Source organism: Pecten maximus, chromosome 2 (genome assembly GCF_902652985.1).
Source record: "Pecten maximus chromosome 2, xPecMax1.1, whole genome shotgun sequence".
Classification (NCBI taxonomy): Eukaryota; Metazoa; Mollusca; class Bivalvia; order Pectinida; family Pectinidae; genus Pecten; species Pecten maximus.
The window spans coordinates 40,988,899-41,005,802 of record NC_047016.1 but is presented as its reverse complement, the minus strand read 5'-3'; the positions used below and the strand labels follow the sequence as shown (position 1 = coordinate 41,005,802).

Here is a 16,904-nt window from a genome sequence, read left to right as displayed (position 1 = left end):
GGCCCCACCCCTCCAACCCCAAGGGAGCCACACCCTCCACTTATACAACAATAGATCTCTTTTGCCCAATAATTCTCCAGACCAAATTTCATCAACATCCATTCAGGCGTTCAGGACTAGTAGAGATTAAAGGAAATGTTGACAGATGACAGACGCCGCACCATGGTATAAGCTCACCGGTCCTTCAGACCAGGTGAGCTAATAATTAAAAATCTGCCAGAACCCTTCCCCCAAATTTTCTTTTTCTTGTTCAAAGCTTAAGTGTGCAACAATACACAAGCTAAATTACATATAAATCTGACAAAAGTCCTAATATTGCTGCTTAGACTGTCTGCATTTTTGTAAAGAAAATTATCAAAATCATTGCTTCAGGTATATTTTTCAAAATCGAAAAAAAAGAAGATGTTGCATTTATTTTTATAAAGAGTATAGCAATACAGACCATCAATATTATCATTGTTACCAGAAAGTGAATTGTTTAAGTAATATAGTAAGTAATATATACAGAAGAATGTTAATTTTTAGCAAGGCAATTAGAACTAAATGTAATTAAGTAATAATACATATATACATGTACAGCTGTATTTAACAGATAGATTCTTTAAAAAAATTTTCCACAATTGACAACATATAAAGCAATGTGATTAAACCAAGTGTTATGTAGGACATGAATGGATTGTAAATGTATCTTAAATAAAGAAACCAAATATATTTTACAGTGATTGCAACGAAACTGACACATTTAAAATTAGCTAAATTAAATCATATAGGTGGGCATCAATTTTAAACAAAAATGTGAAAGTGGCACATATATTTATACCGATATCTACTTACAAAAGCTGTCTTTGAGGAAAAGACACAAAATATAATGAATTTCATGATCAATCAATCAAACCTGTTATATGCTGCCTTATCTATTATTTACAGACCAAATACACAATCAAACTGTTAGTGCTTAATGAATGAAATACTGTTAACATACATGGTTCGGAGCACTTGAATGTTAGTACATTTATAACCAAATGTTTAAACAGATTAGTGCAATAATGCTTTGGCACACCCACACTATACTTACTGTAGAAAACAATATACTGTAATTAATCATAATTTAGCAGAATGATTCTGGATCAAAAAGTGCTAAAATACGATTACCACTAAAACATGTTAATCTAAAGTATATGATTCTTCTTTAACTAAATGTACAATATATACATGTGTACCCATGTATGGAAAGGCATAACATTGTTTATCATAACATTCAGAGCAAGAACAAAAACATAGTTTTAAGGCATTTTTTGCATTAGTTTTTAAATAACATAAATGAGCTAGGCTATATGTAGCTAAAATCAATTATATTGTAGAGAATGAAAATAAATGTAACAAACGATAATTGGTGTATTGTCTGAAGAAAACCATTTTAAATTTAACAGCAAGTTTTTGAAAGTAGAGGCAGAGAGCTCGGATAGAGAGAGTGGAGAGAGAGGACTCGAGTATAGAGAGTAGAGAGAGACAATTCGGACAGAGAGAGTAGAGAGAGACTCGAGTAGAGAGTAGAGACAGAGACTCGAGAAGAGATAGTAGAGAGAGAGAACTCGGGCAGAGATAGAGAGAGAACTTGGGTAGAGAGAGAGAGAACTCGGGTAGAGAGAGAGAGAACTCTGATAGAGAGAGTAGAGAGACTCGAGTAGAGAGGGTAGAGACAGAGAACTCTGGTAGAGAGAGAGACAGAGAACTCGGTTAGAGAGAGAGACAGAGAACTCGGTTAGAGAGGGTAGAGAGAGGAGAGAGAACTCGGGTAGAGAGAGTAGAGAGAGTAGAGACAGAGAACTCGGATTGAGAGTAGAGGCAGAGAGCTCGGGTAGAGAGAGTAGAGACAGATAACTCGGGTAGAGAGAGGAGAGACAGAGAGAACACGGGTAGAGAGAGTAGAGACAGAGGACTCGCATAGGGAGAGCAAAGGCAAAGAACTCGGGTAGAGAGAGAGAGAGAGAGAGAGAACTCTGGTAGAGAGAGAGAGAGAGAGAACTCCGATAGAGAGAGTAGAGAGACTCGAGTAGAGAGAGAGTAGAGAGAGAGAGACTCGTGTAGAGATAATAGAGACAGAGAACTCGGATTGAGAGTAGAGGCAGAGAGCTCGGGTAGAGAGAGAGAGAGAGAGAACTCGGTTAGAGAGGGTAGAGAGAGGAGAGAGAACTCGGGTAGAGAGAGTAGAGAGAGTAGAGACAGAGAACTTGGGTAGAGAGAGGAGAGACAGAGAGAACTCGGGTAGAGAGAGTAGAGACAGAGGACTCTGAAAGGGAGAGCAGAGGCAGAGAACTCGGGTAGAGAGAGAGAGAGAACTCGGGTAGAGAGAGAGAGAGAACTCGGGTAGAGAGAGAGAGAGAATTCCGATAGAGAGAGTAGAGAGACTCGAGTAGAGAGAGTAGAGACAGAGAACTCGGGTAGAGAGAGTAGAGAGAGAGAGAGAACTCGGGTAGAGAGAGTAGAGACAGAGAACTCGGGTAGAGAGAGGAGAGACAGAGAGAACTCAGGTAGAGAGAGGAGAGACAGAGAACTCGGGTAGAGAGAGTAGATAGAGTAGAGACAGAGAACTCGGATATGGAGAGTACAGGCAGAGAGCTCGGGTAGAGAGAGTAGAGACAGAGAACTCGGGTAGAGAGAGGAGAGACAGAGAACTCGGGTAGAGAGAGTAGAGACAGAGAACTCGGGTAGAGAGAGTAGATAGAGTAGAGACAGAGGACTCGGATAGGGAGAGCAGAGGCAGAGAACTCGGGTAGAGAGAGAGAGAGAGAGAGAGAGAGAGAGAGAGAGAGAGAACTCTGGTAGAGAGAGAGAGAGAGCTCCGATAGAGAGAGTAGAGAGACTCGAGTAGAGAGAGTAGAGAGAGAGAGACCCGTGTAGAGAGTAGAGAGAGAGACTCGAGTAGAGATAATAGAGACAGAGAACTCGGATTGAGAGTAGAGGCAGAGAGCTCGGGTAGAGAGAGAGAGAGAGAGAGAGAACTCGGTAAGAGAGGTAGAGAGAGTAGAGACAGAGAACTCGGGTAGAGAGAGTAGAGAGAGTAGAGACAGAGAACTTGGGTAGAGAGAGGAGAGACAGAGAGAACTCGGGTAGAGAGAGTAGAGACAGAGGACTCTGAAAGGGAGAGCAGAGGCAGAGAACTCGGGTAGAGAGAGAGAGAGAGAGAGAGAACTCGGGTAGAGAGAGAGAGAGAACTCTGATAGAGAGAGTAGAGAGACTCGAGTAGAGAGAGTAGAGACAGAGAACTCGGGTAGAGAGAGTAGAGAGAGAGAGAGAACTCGGGTAGAGAGAGTAGAGACAGAGAACTCGGGTAGAGAGAGGAGAGACAGAGAGAACTCGGGTAGAGAGAGGAGAGACAGAGAACTCGGGTAGAGAGAGTAGATAGAGTAGAGACAGAGAACTCAGATATGGAGATACAGGCAGAGAGCTCGGGTAGAGAGAGTAGAGACAGAGAACTCGGGTAGAGAGAGGAGAGACAGAGAGAACTCGGGTAGAGAGAGTAGAGACCGAGAACTCGGATATGGAGAGTACAGGCAGAGAGCTCGGGTAGAGAGAGTAGAGGCAGAGAACTAGGGTAGAAAGAGAAGAGACAGAATGCTCGGGTAGAGAGAGTAGAGACAGAGAACTCGAATGGAGAGGGGACAGAGAGACAACGCGGGTAGAGAGAGTAGAGACAGAGAACTCGGATAGGGAGAGTAGGGGCAGAAAGCTCGGGTAAAGAGAGTAGAGATAGAGAACTCGGGTAGAGAGAGTAGAGACAGAGAGCTCGGGTAAAGAGAGTAGAGACAGAGAACTCGGGTAAAGAGAGTAGAGACAGAGAGCTCGGGTAGAGAGAGTAGAGACACAGAGCTCGGGTAGAGGGAGTAGAGACAGAGAACTCGGGTAGAGAGAGTAGAGACAGAGAACTCGGGTAGAGAGAGTAGAGACAGAGAGCTCGGATAGAGAGAGTAGAGACAGAGAGCTCGGGTAGAGAGAGTAGAGACAGAGAACTCGGATAGAGAGAGTAGACATATAACTAGGGTATAGCAAGAGTAGAGATTAGGTGGACAAAGATGAATTATATTCATCTCATGAGCTATCATAAATAAGGAGTATTTACAAATGCAAACGAATTATATATGTATCTTAATAGCACAAATATGAGTAAAATGGAAAGTTTAGATCATTTTTGTCCTACTTAACAAAGCATATCAGTCCTAGTGTGTCGTACAAGTGTGGGCCGAAACTAGTTGATATTTGTATCAATAGTCAAATAGTTTAATATCACGCCTTCAGTACATCTGTCACAGAACTGTACATTCTGGCAATATAAAATTCGAATTGATTACTCAATAGAATATCTAATTGTAATTGTGCACGTATATATGTATTCGTTCCAGCCGATTTTTGAGTAATTTCTCTAGCTTTTGACACAGAAATTACTTATTTATGTGGAAATTTGTAATTACGTGTCAAATAATTTAGAAAGTAACGCGTGACAAAGCAATTGAACACACAAAAAACGATTGATAATACTGTGTGTGTTGTACTTACTCAGATCAATTGACAATTATGCGCAACTTTTTTTTAGTTCCGATTATGAACAATAATTTTACAATAATGACATTATCATTCATTTAGCGTATGATTTACTAGTATCCTATAAATACCATCCTCATTGTTAAATCTTGGTAGTTGTCAGGGTGGCCAGTTAGCTATATATGTTATATATATATGTTATATTGGCATTACATCTGACATTGCAGTATATGTTGGAAACTAGTAAATATTTTTTTAGTCGGGCAATATACCGACGGTAGATATATCTTCCTTGATAGCACTGCGAACTCTTGGTATACGTTTCTATATGTTGGAGGACAAGATTAATTTTACATGAATTGAATGGGAAACCAAAGTGTCAGTGTCCATTACTGGATAGAAAATAGCAAAACAGTGGCTTACATTTGTAAATATTTCTTTGAAAATTAGATGTGATATTCTTGTTTACATGTTAAGCTGTTGGTATAATGAAAGACTTGCTCAATTTGTGTTTTGACATACAGTCATGAATTGCTTTGAAAATTAGATGTGATATTAATGTTCCATTTGTTTTGATTATTTTGGAATATCTTGGAACAAGGAGTGAGCTAAAATATTAGAATTACAAACACAGGTTCTTATGATGCAAACCTATCATAACAAACCATGTTTTACTCAAGAATTTCTGTAGCAATCAAAAGTGGATGTTATAATCAAACAAATTCTGTAATTTACTTGATAGAGATTAAATAGCAGTAGGCTTTCCAATTGTAAGTGAGTAGTGTACCTCGACTGGGGACCGAACCAGTGACCCTTGGCTCGCTGGCCCAGCCTGCTCTAACTGAGCTAATGGGAAATTCCCACTATAGCTAAGCTAGAAGGTGACCGTATCACTATGTACACTATTTACGATTAAAACTAGCCACAAAAATAGGGGGATATGTAGCCATACTTACGAGGAGAGCTCTCCAAGAAATATGCAGGACATTGGTCCCCTTGCACAAGAGCATCCCTTGATTGCTAAAACAAAAGAAATCATTGTCTTATCAAATTCAGGAATAAGCTGTATTCAATAATCGGTATGGTAACTGTATCATTCTTTATTTAAATATATTGCTGTAATTATTTAAATAATGATTTTGATAATGTCAGCATGAAAGTCCTTCTGTGCTGAGGACATTTACTGTTCAGGGGGTTTAACTTAACGGCCTCTTAACCCTGACAATCCTTATTATAAAATATACGCACGTATGAATATATCTCTGATATGTACTATGTATACATAAATATATAATAGACATTTCTGAGGAATTAAAATAATTTCATGAATCTGAGAAAATCATAAATTTGGACATTTATGTTAATCATTCATAAACTGTATGTATGAGAATGAATGAGTCCATCAATTAATCTATCAAGAATTAAAAGAAAGGAAATGAAAGTGAGAGAAGTGTAAAGATAAGAAAGATGACCTCCCATGTGAAGTAACTTTGTCTTAAGAACCTCTGGCTCCAATAGCCCCGATATTTCCTAACTGATACTAGTGAAATTTTTCTGAATGACCAAATAGATGACATGAAATACTCACCGAGGTATCATATCCTGATTTACAGAACTTAAGATCAGAGCTCGTAGCTGCATCAGTAAGGTAGGCATAGTTTGTATCAGGACATGCTGATACACACACCTATAACAGGTAGAATTATGATATACAATGTATGGTATTCATGGAATATCACATTTCTACATTTGCATTTTGAAAACATCTTATGTAATCTCACAATCAAGAACATCAGTAGTATTGTTTTAAGCAGGACCTTTTGATACAAGACATTTTTTTACTTCTTTTATGATCATTTATTAATGATGTCATGTTATTAGATTTTTTAAAGGGACACCCTGACACAAAGATCCCCACTCCCATCCTCTCATACTCACCTGTGGAGTCGGACACCCTGACACAAAGATCCCCACTCCAATCCTCTCATACTCACCTGTGGAGTCGGACACCCTGACACAAAGATCCCCACTCCAATCCTCTTATACTCACCTGTGGAGTGGGACACCCTGACACAAAGATCCCCACTCCCATCCTCTCATACTCACCTGTGGAGTGGGACACCCTGACACAAAGATCACCACTCCAATCCTCTCATACTCACCTGTGGAGTCGGACACCCTGACACAAAGATCCCCACTCCAATCCTCTCATACTCACCTGTGGAGTGGGACACCCTGACACAAAGATCCCCACTCCCATCCTCTCATACTCACCTGTGGAGTGGGACACCCTGACACAAATATCCCCACTCCCATCCTCTCAAACTCACCTGTGGAGTGGGACACCCTGACACAAAGATCCCCACTCCCATCCTCTCATACTCACCTGTGGAGTGGGACACCCTGACACAAATATCCCCACTCCCATCCTCTCATACTCACCTGTGGAGTGGGACACCCTGACACAAAGATCACCACTCCCATCCTCTCATACTCACCTGTGGAGTGGGACACCCTGACACAAAGATATCCACTCCCATCCTCTCATACTCACCTGTGGAGTCGGACACCCTGACACAAAGATCCCCACTCCCATCCTCTCATACTCACCTGTGGAGTGGGACACCCTGACACAAAGATCCCTACTCCCATCCTCTCAAACTCACCTGTGGAGTGGGACACCCTGACACAAAGATCCCCACTCCCATCCTCTCATACTCACCTGTGGAGTGGGACACCCTGACACAAAGATCCCTACTCCCATCCTCTCATACTCACCTGTGGAGTGGGACACCCTGACACAAAGATCCCCACTCCCATCCTCACATACTCACCTGTGGAGTGGGACACCCTGACACAAAGATCCCTACTCCCATCCTCTCATACTCACCTGTGGAGTGGGACACCCTGACACAAAGATCCCTACTCCCATCCTCTCATACTCACCTGTGGAGTGGGACACCCTGACACAAAGATCCCTACTCCCATCCTCTCATACTCACCTGTGGAGTGGGACACCCTGACATAAACATCCCCACTCCCATCCTCTCATACTCACCTGTGGAGTGGGACACCCTGACACAAAGATCACCACTCCCATCCTCTCATACTCACCTGTGGAGTGGGACACCCTGACACAAAGATCACCACTCCCATCCTCTCATACTCACCTGTGGAGTAGGACACCCTGACACAAAGATCTCCACTCCCATCCTCTCATACTCACCTGTGGAGTGGGACACCCTGACACAAAGATCCCCACTCCCATCCTCTCATACTCACCTGTGGAGTGGGACACCCTGACACAAAGATCCCCACTCCCATCCTCTCATACTCACCTGTGGAGTGGGACACCCTGACACAAAGATCCCTACTCCCATCCTCTCATACTCACCTGTGGAGTGGGACACCCTGACACAAAGATCCCCACTCCCATCCTCACATACTCACCTGTGGAGTGGGACACCCTGACACAAAGATCCCTACTCCCATCCTCTCATACTCACCTGTGGAGTGGGACACCCTGACACAAAGATCCCTACTCCCATCCTCTCATACTCACCTGTGGAGTGGGACACCCTGACACAAAGATCCCTACTCCCATCCTCTCATACTCACCTGTGGAGTGGGACACCCTGACATAAACATCCCCACTCCCATCCTCTCATACTCACCTGTGGAGTGGGACACCCTGACACAAAGATCCCTACTCCCATCCTCTCATACTCACCTGTGGAGTGGGACATCCTGACACAAAGATCACCACTCCCATCCTCTCATACTCACCTGTGGAGTGGGACACCCTGACACAAAGATCACCACTCCCATCCTCTCATACTCACCTGTGGAGTGGGACACCCTGACACAAAGATCTCCACTCCCATCCTCTCATACTCACCTGTGGAGTGGGACACCCTGACACAAAGATCCCCACTCCCATCCTCTCATACTCACCTGTGGAGTGGGACACCCTGACACAAAGATCCCCACTCCCATCCTCTCATACTCACCTGTGGAGTGGGACACCCTGACACAAAGATCCCCACTCCCTTCCTCTCATACTCACCTGTGGAGTGGGACACCCTGACACAAAGATCCCAACTCCCATCCTCTCATACTCACCTGTGGAGTGGGACACCCTGACACAAAGATCCCTACTCCCATCCTCTCATACTCACCTGTGGAGTGGGACACCCTGACATAAACATCCCCACTCCCATCCTCTCATACTCACCTGTGGAGTGGGACACCCTGACACAAAGATCCCCACTCCCATCCTCTCATACTCACCTGTGGAGTGGGACACCCTGACACAAAGATTCCTACTCCCATCCTCTCATACTCACCTGTGGAGTGGGACACCCTGACACAAAGATCCCCACTCCCATCCTCTCATACTCACCTGTGGAGTGGGACACCCTGACACAAATATCCCCACTCCCATCTTCTCATACTCACCTGTGGAGTGGGACACCCTGACACAAAGATATCCACTCCCATCCTCTCATACTCACCTGTGGAGTGGGACACCCTGACACAAAGATCCCCACTCCCATCCTCTCATACTCACCTGTGGAGTGGGACACCCTGACACAAAGATCCCCACTCCCATCCTCTGAAACTCACCTGTGGAGTGGGACACCCTGACACAAAGATCCCCACTCCCATCCTCTCATACTCACCTGTGGAGTGGGACACCCTGACACAAAGATCCCTACTCCCATCCTCTCATACTCACCTGTGGAGTGGGACACCCTGACACAAAGATCACCACTCCCATCCTCTCATACTCACCTGTGGAGTGGGACACCCTGACACAAAGATCACCACTCCCATCCTCTCATACTCACCTGTGGAGTGGGACACCCTGACACAAAGATCACCACTCCAATCCTCTCATACTCACCTGTGGAGTCGGACACCCTGACACAAAGATCACCACTCCCATCCTCTCATACTCACCTGTGGAGTGGGACACCCTGACACAAAGATCCCCACTTCCATCCTCTCATACTCACCTGTGGAGTGGGACACCCTGACACAAAGATCCCCACTCCCATCCTCTCATACTCACCTGTGGAGTGGGACACCCTGACACAAAGATCCCCACTCCCATCCTCTCATACTCACCTGTGGAGTGGGACACCCTGACACAAAGATCCCCACTCCCATCCTCTCATACTCACCTGTGGAGTGGGACACCCTGACACAAAGATCCCCACTCCCATCCTCTCATACTCACCTGTGGAGTGGGACACCCTGACACAAATATCCCTACTCCCATCCTCTCATACTCACCTGTGGAGTGGGACACCCTGACACAAAGATCCCTACTCCCATCCTTCCACACTGAACAAGGTCAAAGAAAAACAGATAGTCCTTTCCCCTGAAAAGAAATAAATCATATGGACTTTTCAGTTTCTTACCTACAACTGAAAATGTACCTTCATCAGAAAATCATCAAATTCAAATTCGTGTCAAATGCAAAATTGCAACTTTTCCATTAACCAAAGAAGAGATTACAAGCAACCTATTGTCTTCCACATTTGGACAAACTGTTATCAAAATGCAGCAGAAAGAATCATTGTTCTCAATATAATGTGGCATACAACCAAATTACACTACTAGTATGCAACACTTTTCATTGGTTCTTGATAGTTGAAGGTTTGTTTGTTTGTTTGTTTTTGTTTAACGTCCTATTAACAGCCAGGGTCATTTAAGGACGTGCCAGGTTTTGGAGGTGGAGGAAAGCCAGAGTAAAACCACCGGCTTACGGTCAGTACCTGGCAACTGCCCCACGTAGGTTTCTAATTCACAACCCAGAGGTGGAGGGCTAGTGATAAAGTGTCGGGACACCTTAACCACTCGGCCACCGTGGCCCCTAGTTGAATGTAAAACAGGATTATATGTACTTACAGATCGTCTTATTTGACTTTTAACATGGACATACAACCTTACAAATAAACATGACCTTGTTGTGACCTTTAGGGTCAATAACAATGTCAAGAAACAAAGATAAAAGATGATGACCAGACGTTACTTTGACGATTGCTGTGAACTTACTTGTTCTTGCCATATCCACACAAGTCTCCATTGGAATCCACTGGGTACAGCAGTAGATAGGGATCACCATTGCTGAATGCTGTGGATGTAAGGATTCTATGATTAACTACAGAAAAGTAAACTGATGATACTGATGTGAATATTATAATGACAATTCAGTAAGAATCTCTGTCAGCAGAGGGACTAAAACCAAATTTAACAGTACTTACAAATCGCATTGACCAAAAATGATACCATACAAGACACTTCGGCAAATTAACAATGTAACCATACCTAAGTAAGACACTCCAACACAGTTATAATGACACCATACCTAAGTAAGACACTTCAACACAGTTATAATGATACCATACCTAAGTAAGACACTCCAACACAGTTATAATGATACCATACCTAAGTAAGACACTCTGACAGGTATAATGATACCATACCTAAGTAAGACACTTCAACACAGTTATAATGTTACCATACCTAAGTAAGACACTCCAGCACAGTTATAATGATACCATACCTAAGTAAGACACTCCAACACAGCTATAATGATACCATACCTAAGTAAGACACTCCAACACAGCTATAATGATACCATACCTAAGTAAGACACTCCAACACAGTTATAATGATACCATACCTAAGTAAGACACTCTGACACAGTTATAATGATACCATACCTAAGTAAGACACTCCAACACAGCTATAATGATACCATACCTAAGTAAGACACTCTAACACAGTTATAATGATACCATACCTAAGTAAGACACTCCAACACAGTTATAATGATACCATACCTAAGTAAGACACTCCAACACAGCTATAATGATACCATACCTAAGTAAGACACTCCAACACAGCTATAATGATACCATACCTAAGTAAGACACTCCAACACAGTTATAATGATACCATACCTAAGTAAGACACTCTGACACAGTTATAATGATACCATACCTAAGTAAGACACTCCAACACAGCTATAATGATACCATACCTAAGTAAGACACTCCAACACAGTTATAATGATACCATACCTAAGTAAGACACTCCAACACAGTTATAATGATACCATACCTAAGTAAGACACTCCAACACAGCTATAATGATACCATACCTAAGTAAGACACTTCAACACAGTTATAATGATACCATACCTAAGTAAGACACTCCAACACAGCTATAATGATACCATACCTAAGTAAGACACTTGACACAGTTATAATGACACCATACCTAAGTAAGACACTCTGACAGTTATAATGATACCATACCTAAGTAAGACACTCCAACACAGCTATAATGATACCATACCTAAGTAAGACACTCCAACACAGTTATAATGATACCATACCTAAGTAAGACACTCTGACAGTTATAATGATACCATACCTAAGTAAGACACTCCAACACAGTTATAATGATACCATACCTAAGTAAGATACTCTAACACAGCTATATTGATACCATACCTAAGTAAGACACTCTGACAGTTATAATGATACCATACCTAAGTAAGACACTCCAACAGTTATAATGATATCATACCTAAGTAAGACACTCCAACACAGTTATAATGACACCATACCTAAGTAAGACACTCCAACACAGTTATAATGATACCATACCTAAGTAAGACACTCCAACACAGTTATAATGACACCATACCTAAGTAAGACACTCTGACAGTTATAATGATACCATACCTAAGTAAGACACTCCAACACAGTTATAATGATACCATACCTAAGTAAGACACTCCAACACAGTTATAATGATACCATACCTAAGTAAGACACTCCAACAGTTATAATGATACCATACCTAAGTAAGACACTCCAACACAGTTATAATGATACCATACCTAAGTAAGACACTCCAACACAGTTATAATGATACCATACCTAAGTAAGACACTCCAACACAGTTATAATGACACCATACCTAAGTAAGACACTCTGACAGTTATAATGATACCATACCTAAGTAAGACACTCTGACAGTTATAATGATACCATACCTAAGTAAGACACTCTGACACAGTTATAATGTTACCATACCTAAGTAAGACACTCCAACACAGTTATAATGATACCATACCTAAGTAAGACATTCTAACACAGTTATAATGATACCATACCTAAGTAAGACACTCGACACAGTTATAATGACACGATACCTAAGTAAGACACTCCAACACAGTTATAATGATACCATACCTAAGTAAGACACTCCAACACAGTTATAATGATACCATACCTAAGTAAGACACTCCAACACAGTTATAATGATACCATACCTAAGTAAGACACTCCAACACAGTTATAATGATACCATACCTAAGTAAGACACTCCAACACAGTTATAATGATACCATACCTAAGTAAGACACTCCAACACAGTTATAATGACACCATACCTAAGTAAGACACTCCAACACAGTTATAATGATACCATACCTAAGTAAGACACTCTGACAGTTATAATGATACCATACCTAATTAAGACACTCCAACACAGGTATAATGATACCATACCTAAGTAAGACACTCTGACAGGTATAATGATACCATACCTAAGTAAGACACTCTGACAGGTATAATGACACCATACCTAAATAAGACACTCTGACAGTTATAATGATACCATACCTAAGTAAGACACTCCAACACAGGTATAATGACACCATACCTAAGTAAGACACTCCAACACAGTTATAATGATACCATACCTAAGTAAGACACTCCAACAGTTATAATAATACCATACCTAAGTAAGACACTCCAACACAGTTATAATGACACCATACCTAAGTAAGACACTCCAACACAGTTATAATGATACCATACCTAAGTAAGACACTCCAACAGTTATAATGATACCATACCTAAGTAAGACACTCCAACACAGTTATAATGATACCATACCTAAGTAAGACACTCCAACACAGTTATAATGATACCATACCTAAGTAAGACACTCCAACAGTTATAATGATACCATACCTAAGTAAGACACTCGACACAGTTATAATGATACCATACCTAAGTAAGACACTCCAACACAGTTATAATGATACCATACCTAAGTAAGACACTTCAACACAGTTATAATGACACCATACCTAAGTAAGATACTCTAACACAGTTATAATGATACCATACCTAAGTAAGACACTCCAACAGTTATAATGATACCATACCTAAGTAAGACACTCCAACAGTTATAATGATACCATACCTAAGTAAGACACTCCAACACAGTTATAATGATACCATACCTAAGTAAGACATTCCAACACAGTTATAATGACACCATACCTAAGTAAGATACTCTAACACAGTTATAATGATACCATACCTAAGTAAGACACTCCAACACAGTTATAATGACACCATACCTAAGTAAGACACTCTGACAGTTATAATGATACCATACCTAAGTAAGACACTCCAACACAGTTATAATGATACCATACCTAAGTAAGACACTCCAACAGTTATAATGATACCATACCTAAGTAAGACACTCCAACAGTTATAATGATACCATACCTAAGTAAGACACTCCAACACAGTTATAATGATACCATACCTAAGTAAGACACTCCAACACAGCTATAATGATACCATACCTAAGTAAGACACTCCAACACAGTTATAATGACACCATACCTAAGTAAGACACTCTGACAGTTATAATGATACCATACCTAAGTAAGACACTCTCACAGTTATAATGATACCATACCTAAGTAAGACACTCTGACACAGTTATAATGTTACCATACCTAAGTAAGACACTCCAACACAGTTATAATGATACCATACCTAAGTAAGACATTCTAACACAGTTATAATGATACCATACCTAAGTAAGACACTCGACACAGTTATAATGACACGATACCTAAGTAAGACACTCCAACACAGTTATAATGATACCATACCTAAGTAAGACACTCCAACACAGTTATAATGATACCATACCTAAGTAAGACACTCCAACACAGTTATAATGATACCATACCTAAGTAAGACACTCCAACACAGTTATAATGATACCATACCTAAGTAAGACACTCCAACACAGTTATAATGATACCATACCTAAGTAAGACACTCCAACACAGTTATAATGACACCATACCTAAGTAAGACACTCCAACACAGTTATAATGATACCATACCTAAGTAAGACACTCTGACAGTTATAATGATACCATACCTAATTAAGACACTCCAACACAGGTATAATGATACCATACCTAAGTAAGACACTCTGACAGGTATAATGATACCATACCTAAGTAAGACACTCTGACAGTTATAATGATACCATACCTAAGTAAGACACTCCAACACAGTTATAATGATACCATACCTAAGTAAGACACTCCAACACAGTTATAATGACACCATACCTAAGTAAGACACTCTGACAGTTATAATGATACCATACCTAAGTAAGACACTCCAACACAGGTATAATGACACCATACCTAAGTAAGACACTCCAACACAGTTATATTGATACCATACCTAAGTAAGACACTCCAACAGTTATAATAATACCATACCTAAGTAAGACATTCCAACACAGTTATAATGACACCATACCTAAGTAAGACACTCCAACACAGTTATAATGATACCATACCTAAGTAAGACACTCCAACAGTTATAATGATACCATACCTAAGTAAGACACTCCAACACAGTTATAATGATACCATACCTAAGTAAGACACTCCAACACAGTTATAATGACACCATACCTAAGTAAGACACTCCAACAGTTATAATGATACCATACCTAAGTAAGACACTTCAACACAGTTATAATGATACCATACCTAAGTAAGACACTTCAACACAGTTATAATGATACCATACCTAAGTAAGACACTTCAACACAGTTATAATGACACCATACCTAAGTAAGATACTCTAACACAGTTATAATGATACCATACCTAAGTAAGACACTCCAACACAGTTATAATGATACCATACCTAAGTAAGACACTCCAGCAAATCCTCCAATGAATATGATGAACAGTAGACAGCATATGATGTCTGTGCAGGATCTGTAACATAAAAATTAAATTCATAACACACAACACCTAGCCATACCAGAATCAGTATGTAGATATATAACACACAACACCTAGCTATACCAGGATTAGTATGTATACAAATTTGATATATAACACACAACACCTAGCTATACCAGAATTAGTATGTAGATCTATATATAACACACAACACCTAGCTATACCAGAATTAGTATGTAGATATATAACACACAACACCTAGCTATACCAGAATTAGTATGTATACAAATTTGATATATAACACACAACACCTAGCTATACCAGAATTAGTATGTATACAAATTTGATATATAACACACAACACCTAGCTATACCAGGATCTGTAAATACACAAGCTCAATTATTTATAGCAGGATGTTTTAAGATTATGTGGCAAAATGTTGGATAACAGTATGTGAAGATGGGTTAGAAATGTTATGGTTTGGTTTGTTTTGTTTAACATCCTATTAACAGCCAGGTTATTTAAGGACGTGCCAGGTTTTGGAGGTGGAGGAAAGCCGGAGTACCCGGAGAAAAACCACCGGCCTACAGCCAGTACCTGGCAACTGCCCCACGTAGGTTTCGAACTCACAACCCAGAGGTGGAGGGCTAGTGATAAAGTGTCGGTACACCTTAACCACTCAGCCACCGGAGCCCCAAATAAATGCTGATGGTTTCCACACTATACAAGATACTTAGGTTTTATTTGTGATATCCCGTATCACATCAGTCAACATTGAGTGGCCGGTGAATCACAACATTATTTCATACCCACACTTGTTGATGTGGTTTATTTTTAAAATGGAAATTTCATATTGATGCGTTATATTGATTTTCAAAATCAAAAATTCTAAATGCAATCTGCATGCAGTTTGTTGTTGAGATGAATTTTAAATTACCTTTTCTTGATTGGTCCATTAAATGTTGGGTCATACGTCAATGGCGTACCTGAAAGATAGAGAAATCCTTACATCAAAATTTTCTAAAATCTGTGCATAAAATCTGAAAATTAGATACACATGTTAAAAATTTCTCATTGTACATGTCAATGTGATTATGAAGTTGCACATCAAATTAAAAATGCCATATGTTTTACAATGGGTTGAATATGTTATCCTGAGTAATATGACTAGTATATATTCCAGGTAAATTAGTGTTGTTATAATACCCAGGTGACCCTGTACTGATATAGTGTAATAGGAAGGAGTAAATA

The 16,904-nt window shown here is 40.6% G+C and overlaps 1 protein-coding gene across 6 annotated transcripts in view; it reads right to left on the bottom strand.

Annotated features, from left to right (window-relative positions):
• LOC117322096 (choline transporter-like protein 2) overlaps positions 1–16,904 on the bottom strand; it is a 66,902-nt gene that overhangs the window by 16,200 nt on the left and 33,798 nt on the right. For 3 of the 6 annotated variants that reach the window (XM_033876845.1, XM_033876846.1, XM_033876843.1), the window contains exons 2-8: positions 16,591–16,639; positions 15,612–15,685; positions 10,603–10,681; positions 9,838–9,925; positions 6,128–6,226; positions 5,496–5,559; positions 835–843 (exon numbers count right to left, since the gene is read on the bottom strand). In XM_033876845.1, coding sequence (XP_033732736.1) covers positions 835–843; positions 5,496–5,559; positions 6,128–6,226; positions 9,838–9,925; positions 10,603–10,681; positions 15,612–15,685; positions 16,591–16,639 — 462 coding nt within the window. Of the gene's footprint in view, positions 1–834; positions 844–5,495; positions 5,560–6,127; positions 6,227–6,589; positions 6,647–7,149; positions 7,358–9,837; positions 9,926–10,602; positions 10,682–15,611; positions 15,686–16,590; positions 16,640–16,904 lie in introns of those variants that run through there. The other 3 variants (XM_033876844.1, XM_033876850.1, XM_033876847.1) reach the window with 3 other exon arrangements.